Source organism: Scardinius erythrophthalmus (assembly GCF_964197995.2).
Source record: "Scardinius erythrophthalmus genome assembly, chromosome: 1".
Lineage (NCBI taxonomy): Eukaryota > Metazoa > Chordata > Actinopteri > Cypriniformes > Leuciscidae > Scardinius > Scardinius erythrophthalmus.
Window position 1 is genome coordinate 46,319,376 of NC_138221.1, and position 10,378 is coordinate 46,329,753.

General features: G+C 36.8%; 1 protein-coding gene across 1 annotated transcript; it reads right to left on the reverse strand.

Moving 5' to 3' along the window:
• Positions 1 to 199: 199 nt before the first annotated feature.
• LOC308687179 (uncharacterized protein) lies at positions 200 to 8,287 on the reverse strand (the record flags this gene model as incomplete). Its single annotated transcript, XM_081359510.1, has 9 exons — positions 200 to 1,440; positions 2,344 to 2,561; positions 2,684 to 2,822; positions 2,958 to 3,471; positions 4,715 to 4,743; positions 5,267 to 6,142; positions 6,891 to 7,108; positions 7,191 to 7,329; positions 7,758 to 8,287. 9 exons carry the CDS (start codon positions 8,285 to 8,287, stop codon positions 567 to 569), a joined length of 3,537 nt encoding a protein of 1,178 aa, XP_081215636.1. The 3' UTR covers positions 200 to 566.
• Positions 8,288 to 10,378: the final 2,091 nt, after the last annotated feature.

Sequence of the window (10,378 nt, forward strand, 5' to 3'; positions counted from 1 at the left end):
TTGGACCCCATTTATTTTCATTGAATGGTCAAAAACAGTTTAAACATATCTTCAAATGATCTTCTCTTTGTGTCTTGCAGAAGAAGGAAAGTCAAGTTGTGTAAATGGTGACGGAATTTTCATTTCTGGGTGAACTATCCCTTTAAACAAAGCAGATGGGTCAGAAAAAGCTAAACAAATACGACTCCAAGCAGATGATGTGTGGCCTTTTGAGCTTTTATTGGCACAAGGCATTACGTTTTTAGTTACAGAATATTATTCACTATTCATCAATAAGATGAATTATCATCCTAGTGAAGGTCATGAAATCATGCTACTTACAATAAACATAAAAATGATTATAAATAATACAGTGTGCAGCCTGAAAGAGCATAATAACACAGTACAGTTACAATGTATATGATGTGTTTTTAAAAGCAAAAATTGCCTGTGTCAGCATGGAAATCCAGCAATGAAGACAGCAGATAATAAATACGTATTGCGCGTTGTCTCTAATATTGAGAAATGTTACATTTATATTACTTATGTGATAAATACAAGCACGGATTAAGATCCAAAGCCAAAACTTACAATAAAATAGTTTTAGCACTGTAATTTGTCTTCTGAAATACGTAAAGTCTGTCCAGAAGCACTCCATTGCTCATTAGCATTTCTGCTGGCACAGGCCGTGCATTTCGAGAAACGTATACCTTCTCCAGGTGAAAGTTCATGGGAGAACCCACATACTTTGTGCAATAGGGGCCAGACAAACTTGGGGCGCATGTCACTTCTGTTTTGTAGAAGAGCACACCATGATTTAAATTGCAGAAATTGTCATTCTGACCTGCTTTTATGGCTACTTCACAGGTTCCCAGCAAATCGTCGTCCCATTTACTATCTTCATCCCACACCTCCAGTTTCATCTTGTCATTCTCTGCCAGGACATCATCACCCAGATCAAAGGTCCTCCCCCAGTAGGGTGAGTTGTTATTCGTGATCATATCTGTGCGTCCGATCTCCCTGTTATGTTTGTTGAACACTTTAACGTACCCATCTGTCGCTGTGGTTTGGTCACCCCACAGACCTTCAGCCTTCACGATTGTGACCTTGACCCGAGCAAGTCCACGCTTGGATGGGCAGCAATCTGGTGTGACCCCTGGATTGTTGCGACAAGTGCAGGCACATGGATTCTTTGGGTTGGCTTTGACGCCGTTGTTGCAAGAGTCTGTGCAGTTCCTCCAGAGGGACTTTTCCAGAATGTAGTCATGGATGGCTTGGCGCAAGTGCTTGCGCACTGGATTTTTGGTGGGGATCAGCTCATGTAGCGACTCCAGAGAGTAAGAAATCACATCTGGGTTTTGTGGAAGGGAGGCAAGCCATTCTTTGTACGCTGCCGGGTCTTTTCCTCCGGAGAAAAGGAGCTCGGGCTCTGTGGTGTGACCTCCAGTGACCTCGGTCAGCCTTTGAATGGAAAACAATGATAATTTGGGATCTGGTAATTAGGGATGCATCAATATTAAAGGTCTGTCTAATAATTTTTTTCATGTTCACTGTGAAAAAGTGAATTTCTTACTCTGAATTTTTGTCTTGTTTTCCGGCACAAATATCTAAACATTCTAAAATCAAGATACATTTACTTGAGAAGCAAAATGACATAATATAGTATGTCTTGTTTCTGATAAATGTATCAAAATTAGGCTGAGTTTATGCTCAAACTTTTTTGCACATCTTTTTGAGGTTTACTTATCTTGTCATGTTGCTTCTCAAGTAAATGCATTGTGATTTAAGAATGTTTAGATAAAATGAAAATTAAAAAAAAATATGGTAAAAGATAAATAAATAGAAAAAAAAAACAAATCACAAAATTTTAAATCAGTAGTTTTAAATGCTACAAGTGAATTTAGGCGTCACAACATTATAATGTACAATGTGAAAAATGGACACTGATCTTGAGATCTGCTAAATATTACATTTAACAGTGTTATTAAATCATTGTTTTTAAAGATTAACTGTGAGTTTTAGATCATGGCAGAGCTAATCTAAATATAAAATGTGAAATTGTATTGATACATTGTGCATCACTACTGTTGATTTGCATGAGCAACACTGGAAAAAATGATTCGTTGAATTTTTTTTTTTGGTAAGTGGTTGCACACAATAGATTTTAGCTACATTTAAACAAATGCATTAAGTTGAACTAAAATTGATTAAGTTCAACTTAATGGATTTGTTTAAATGTAGCTAAAATCAATTGTGTGCAGCCACTTACCATCATTTTTTTTATTAAATTCAACGAATCATTTTTTTCAGTGAAGGACAATATTACAATCTATGAACTACAAAACAGTGCGTCCTTATTGTCACCTGTCATTAAAGCGGCTGGAGAAGCTGCTTTTGTGCTCTGTTTTGCTCTTGTCTTCATCACAGTGCTTCGATTCTGCTTTCATATCTACTTTGCCACGAACGTTGGCATTTGCCTCCACATCCAAGCATATCTTCACTTCATCCGTACTTAGGCCCTGTAGAGCGACCTCACACTGTCTGATACTGGTCACAGACTGTACGCTTCCACCAAGAGTTACCTGGAAAAATCAGAAAAATTTAATCTAGGCACTTCTAATAACGGATTTTACTGTTGAAGCATTTTGGGCCTTTGAAAGCCATACAACACAAGTTATTGAAAAGAGGGTGAAACCAAAATTACCTTAGTGATGTAATGGGTTCCATAGGTGTTAATAAACTTGTAGAAACGTGGTTTGAAACCAAGATTGTATGTCTTGGGAAGCTCCTTTACAGAGCGCTTGAACTCAGAATGGAGAACAGGCTTGTTGGAGACCCTGTAGCTGTAGGTAGACATTGAAACCCCATGTTAGAGGCGATAGAAGAAGACTACATGTTACTCATTTGTTTCCTTTATAATCAATAAAGTAATCAATAAATTGTCAAGGAAGGCAGGAATCAGCGAAACTATATCACACCTGTAAAAGGCACAAGAAATACTTTGACTGGCGAAATTGAACTTGTCCTTTTTGGTCTTCTCCATCGAGTACTCCGCAAGTTTCGAATTAGTTCCAGCCATAATGAATGAACCTGATGAATGGCCAATATCTATTCCCAAACTTGCCCCCCAGTTGTTCTCAATAGAGGAGGTGCTGGAGCTGACCAGTTCCTCGCTGGACTGGTACAGGGAACTTGATATTTGTATGTTGCACTTTTGGCTGGGTCTCCAGTCCACCACAGATATGGGAAGCCTTTGCTTTGCCCCATCCATGTAGGGGTTCATGCAAAGAATGCAGGATTTATCCTTTCGCCTCCAGACATCTGTGTTAATGACAAAGGCTCCCTTGCGCTGCATCTTGGTCACATCGTATCCTTCTCCGGCAAGGTTGGACCCGGGGGCGAAGTTTGCTTCTGCACATTCATTCGGTTTACCTTTAGTGCAGGACTGCACGATGGGCAGAAAGAGGTAAATAACAAGCCCAGCCCACATCTCTGTAAAATGGGTTGAAATAAGGTGTATGGATGCTCTTCTTTCCTTTGAAAAACATGAAAGTTATTTTTTATTATTGGAATTTCACAAGGCATTATAAAATTATACATTCAGCGGTGAGAAAAATAACAGATTTAAACCCACGCACTCAAAATACACAATTATTATATAGATAATTACTCACATTCTGTCAACAAGATGAAAATAAAATATAAAGTTTAAAAAAAATTATTTGTATACTTCAATGTATTTGATCTCTTCCTATATGTCATTAGAAATCAATTGTGTATTGCCACGAGCATCTGGCGAGCAGGGTAATGCTTTGATATAGTCTAAAAACATTAAAATTATTAATATATATTCAAAACGTGTAATGTAATAAAATTCTATTCAATTTGAAGTAATACTTATCATTACCAAATGGAATTGTTGTAGATTAACTGACACTTCTGAAGACCTTATATAATTCTTTTAAACTGTAGTCCCTAAAACAACTAGCCTAACTAACTCATTTTGAAATATTAACAAGACAGGATTTAACAGGATGACTTGTCATAACAGGATGGATGCCTTGTGCTGCAAGTTTTTTAATAACATCGGGTTGTGCATTAAAAATGGGTATAGTAGTTAGTATTATTGAATTTGTGAGACAATTTAGTTGGTCTCGCCTACAGGGATCATAAGGAATAATAAAAAAATATATATATTATTTTATAATACATAATAATGTAATGCTTATTTCCTTTGCATTACATCATAGGCATGACAAGCTTAACCAGCAAGAAAAAAGCACTATGTTCTTTTAAGGGGGGTGTAAAAGTCTTCTTACCTTCAGCTACTCTGGTTTGTCCGACGGGCGTTTGTGAATAATGTGTGAGAGGGGATGTGCATGACATACAAACCTAAGTTTGTGGGTGGGCTTTACCGTTATGTGCTACCAATAAAAAATACACACTCATCTGTCGTGGGTAAGTGAGGGTAAACGCTTTTGAGTTCAGAGGAATTATGTGGTCTTAAATAGCCACTGCAGTGCTGAATGCTCTGTGGTGAATTGGGGGGACTAACATATCAGTGGAAAATGAGCATGCATAGACACATTGACCTGTGCATTGTTAAAACATGGAGCATGCAGACCCTGACCGTAACACAAAATTAGTCAGATCACAACTTTACTAAACGTTAAATGTGCTCCAGTGTTAATGTTAGTCACATAGTTCCTCTTGTGGTGTTAAACACTAGACTAACCTCCTACACGCTTTTCACAGTTCAGCAACCTAAAAACCATGCATGACATGAATCACAAGAATCACTTAATCTGCTGTTTTCATTGTTTTATTAACCACACAAATTAGCAAGCAACTAAAAATCTGAAAATATAGTGAAATATAGAAAAACATTACAATTTATTTTGACATTATACTAACTTTAAGTCATTTTTCAACTACATGTCAACTAACTAACTCATTAATTTGCAACATATAAACTAACTCAGCGTATTAGATGACTGTTTGGTTAGGGTTAGGATTGGAGTTCCAGTAAGCAGATAAGTTGACTTGTACTTGCAAAGTTACTTCAGGTCAGATGTCTGTTGGGGGACCTTCACAATTAGTAGATATTAAGCAGACTGTCTACTATTGCCATGTAGTTGCAAAGTTACCTATAGTCAGTAGATTGCCTAAAGTGGACTATAAGAATTATTATATCAAAGATCTATATGAAGAAAACAAATACCAGTTATAAAATGCAAATGCTGACATGCAAAAGACAAATTTGTATTTTTTATATAATTGCTTTCACAAAATCTGGGATTTTCTTTTAGGATCACTGGTCTGACTGAACTGAAAGCGGCGCTCATTTAAAAGCACCCCCATTTCCACCAGCACATCTTTCGGGATGGGCAGGGCATGTCGTGACGTGTATGTCTTCTCCAGATGGGAAGACATTGGAGAGCCCACGTAGTCTGTGCATTCGGAGCCAGCTAAACTGGGACCACAAGCTACATCAGTCTTGTAGTACAGCAAACCATGATTGAGTGTACAGAAGTTGCTTTTTACGCCAGCTGTTAGTTGTATGTTGCACGCCCCCAGGAGGTCATCGTCCCACTTGTTGTCTCTATCCCACACCTCTAGCCTCAGACCGCCAAACTGAGAGAGAACGAAGCTGCCGAGATCAAACTTCCAGTTCCAGGTTGGTGAGTTTTGGTTCCAAATCACTGTTGTCTCCCCTAGAAAAACCTTCTGATTTCTCAGGACTTTGACATACCCATCAGTCTGTGTGAAGTAATCTCCATACAGACCGGTCGCCTTTGTCACAGTTACAGTAATTCGAGCAAGTCCGCGCTGTGTTGGGCAGCAGTTTGCTTGTACTCCAGGGCTGTTATGACAGCTGCACATACAGGGTTCCTTGGGGTTAGTTGCAACACCAGCCTTGCAAGGTGAGGAGCATTTCCTCCAAAGGGCCTTCTGCAGTATGTAGTCACGAATGGCCCTGCGTAATTGCCCATATTTTGGGTTCTTGACTGGCAGCAACATATGGAGGGGCTTGAGTGAAAAGGAAATCACATCTGGTTTCTCTGGCACTGTGGAGAGCCACTGAGTGTAAGCACCAGGGTCATTGCTGGCTGAGAAGAGAAGCTCAGCGTCTTGAGTGTGGCCACCGGTGATTTCAGTTAACCTTGGAAAAAAAAAGAAAGAAAATGAATTAAGTATATTTTCTTTTGTTCATTAATATAATATAATATAATATAATATAATATAATATAATATAATATAATATAATATAATATAATATATTTATTATATTAATGAACAAAAGAAAATATACTACTGTTCAGTTTGGGGTAGGTAAGATTTAGATGTTTTAGAAAGAAGTCTTTATGCTCAGCATTTATTTGATCAAAAATACAGTAAAAACAGTAATATCGTGAAATATTTTTACTTTTTTTTAAGTAAATGTTTTCTATTTTATTATATATTAAAATGCAATTTATTTTTTGTGATGCATGGCAAAGCTGATTCAGATTAATTAAGATTAATACAATCTTCAGTGTCACACGATCCTTCAGAAATCATTCTCATAATGCTGATTTGTTACTCAAGAAACATTTTTTATTATTATCAATGTGTTTGCAGTTGTGCTGCTTAATATTTTGTGGTGGGATTCTTTAATGAATAAAAAGTTAACAGAAAGATCTACATCAATAATTGTAATCTTTTATAATATTATAAATGACTTTACTGTCACTTTTGATCAATTTAATGCATCCTTGCTGAATAAAAGTGAATTTCTTTTAAAAAATAAAAATAAAAAATCTACACCAATCTTTTGAACAGTATATATAATTAATATTTATATCAGATTATAATGTTTAGCCAACTAGTCTTTTATTCAGAGTCACGGTCTCATAAGCCAAAGCACAAACCTGTCACTAAAACTGTTTGCAAAACTGTGCGTGCTCAGTTTTTTGTCTTTGGCCTGTTTACAGTGGTGGGATGCTGTGTCTACATTGATCCTCATCTTTGCACTTGCAGATGCCTCGACGTCCAGACATGTTTTAACCTCATCCACACTGACGTCCTGTAGAGTAGCCATGCATTGTTTGACACTGGTCACAGATTGCACAGTTCCACCCATTTTCACCTTTAAGAACAATAGTGCGCAAGTGTAAAAATAAAAATATACCTTGCAGTATGTATAAGCATTTATATTTCTTTGGATTTACCTGGACAATGTAATGTGTGCCAAACTTTTCAACAAGTGACAAGTAGCTTTCTTTTGTTTGGTTGTCATACGTCTCTGGAAGGTTTGTGAACGCGTGGTTTAGTTCACGATGTAAAGGAGAGCGGCTGGCAATGCTGTAGCTGAAGACAATAGTTTATAGTTGCTGCACATTAAAATCTACATACAGTAAACAATAAACCATGATGCTCATCACAACAATTGACCTATATATATATACACAGTAGTTAAAGACACTCAATATATATATATATATATATATATATATATATATATATATAGAGAGAGAGAGAGAGAGAGAGTGTCTTTAACTACTGTGTAAGATTTAAAATAATAATTTGATAAAATTAACTTGTGTACTAATATAAAAAAAAATACCTGCATGCAATACAGCTGTAATTCATTTCTGTAATGACATTAACCCTTCCCAAACCAAACCTGTCTCTAACCCGTTTCCCACCTCAATAGCATCAAAAGTGTTTTGTAATACAATAAGTATGTTGTACCTAACATTTAATATATTATTGTCTTATAATATATTAAGTCATACCTGTAGTATTCGCAGGACGCAGACTGTTTGATGAAGCTGAACTTGTCCTTTTTGGTCTTCCTCATTGAATACTCAGCAAGTTTGGAGTCAGTTCCAGCCAACATCAGCGACATGTCATTCACCACATTGCCTATTTTCAGGCCAACTTTCCAGTTGTTCTCAACAGAGGATGTGCTGGAGCTGACCAGGGACTCGCTGGACTCATAAACGGAGCTGGATACTGAACTGCTGCACTTTTGGGTGGCCCTCCAGTAAATCACGGACACCGGGAGCTTCTGCTTTTTGTTCTGCATGAATGGGTTTTTGCACAGGTTACACGTGTTGTTCTTGAGCTCCCACTTACTCATGTCGATGACAAAAGTCCCCAGGCGTTGCATCTTAGTAATGTCGAAACCCTCTCCAGCCAAGTCAGATCCTGGTATAAAATCGGCATCTTGACACTCTGCTTCTTTACCCAGAAAGCATGCTGGACTGGTTGGAGGAGGAAGGTGCAGAAGAAGCCCAGACCACAGGATAGCTAGAGGAATCATTGCGAATTTGGGTGTGTGATGATATCCTGCTGTGATATAGATAAATAAAAAATATTCATATTGTTAATCTGTCATTTTCATATAGTAAATTAATCTAAAATCAGGGTATCACACGCACGCACGCACGCACGCAACACATACATACATACATACATGTATGTACAAATGTTGGTCCTAAACAAAATCTTTGTGTGGGATTAGTGTATTCTTGACCCTTCATTAGAAATGTACTATAACTAAAAAATAAGTTTTCTGTTTATAATTAAACATTTTATATAGATAATAATAATAAGATTTTAGCATTTGATTTTTGATGGCTTACCAATTCACTATGATATTGTTACCATGTAGAATCAGTATGGGGATGACAGAAGGATATTATTGAGCTTTCCACTTCAAATTCTAAAAAACTATGGAACACAATGAAGGCTGTTCTACTATGGAATCGAGTAGACCACATATGGTACAATCGATGATTTACAGAAGGCTACTGAACGATTATTTTTATCTTCGGTTTCAAATGAATGATTTCTCTGATAAATGTAAATCTGTTATTGGCTCTCTGACAGATAATATGGCCACTAAATTAGAGGTGGATAGTTCCAAGGCGAAATGACTATTTCATCAGTTATGCACAAAGAAATCAAAAGGACATGATGGGATTTGCACACCTTTTGACAACTTGTGCTGTAGAACTTACTCCAGTCTTTCAGCATTCACTGGACTCGCATAGAGTTCCTGCACTCTGGAAACGATCTGTGATCACTTCCAAAAAAGCCCCATTCATCTGAGAATAATTATTATAGACCTGTAGCACTAACATCAATTGTAATGAAATGATTTGAGAAATATTGTTTCTTTAATGAAAAGTGAAGTAACCGAGTACGGACGATGCAGTATAGGAAGTATCACCCATTTAGTCCCTAAACATCTGGAGGACATATTTATATGCTCGCCTTCTTTTATTGACTTTAGTTCAGCTTTTAACACTTTGCAACCATATTTATTACTGGAGAAATTGAAACAGATGGATGTAAATCCTTGTATTATAAAATGGTACTTTTCTTTTTTTAACGGGTTAAGGTTAATAAGACGATTTCTGACTCTCAGTCTATCAGTACAGGAGTCCCTCAAGGGTGTGTGAGCTCCCCATTTCTCTTCACACTGTACACAAATGGTTGTGTGAGCAAAAACATTAACAATTACATTGTGAAATTTAGTTACGATACTGCTATTCTTATTTTATTATGTAAAATCACTCTTTTATTAACCAGAAACTAACCAGTTTGTTGAGTGGTGTGATACAGAATAAACCTTTGGTATGGTAATTTGACAGTACAGTTGAAATCCATCCATCATGGGCAGAATACAACCTTTCTATCTCCAGACCTTGTACGAAAAATCTATGCTGAGGGAGGCATACAAGATTCTGTATGATACAACACGCACCCTGAACTGTTAGTTTGAAATGTTGCCATCGGGTAGTTTTTGTGTAATTTATGTGTAATATATGTTAATTAATAGTATTTTACTATTATGTTTTTTGAGCCCAAGTCAATTTTCCCTTTGGGACAATAAAGTATACCTTAACCTTAACCAATAACACTGTCAAAGCTTCATCATCATCAAAACTTTTTTTGTTTTACAGGAGCAGAGGTCAGTATCAAAAAATATCTTTCAGTATTTATTTGCTTTCAGCTTTCAGGCTGTTTTTCACTTACCTGGAAGGTCGTTGTAATCATCTGAGAGCCTCTCGCATGCAGATTGAGAGGTACTGTGCTGTGCTCATATTTATATCAAAACAAAGAGGTAATATGTCCAATCACTGGACAGGTTTGAGAACATTTACACTTAGATGGTCACTGACTCATCATGTGTGAAATGTGCACATCATGGAACATGGGTAAAAAGGTGTTGCTTTACAAAAACATGTGGTTTAATTTCAGCAACACTGTATACTCACAATAACCATTATCATCTTTTTAATTGCAGAAACAGACATTCTGAATTATATGCAAAATTTTACAATCAAAGAAAGTAAGCTGATGCAAATCAAACTCTCACTTAAAACAGCCCTTCCTGTTGGTTGAG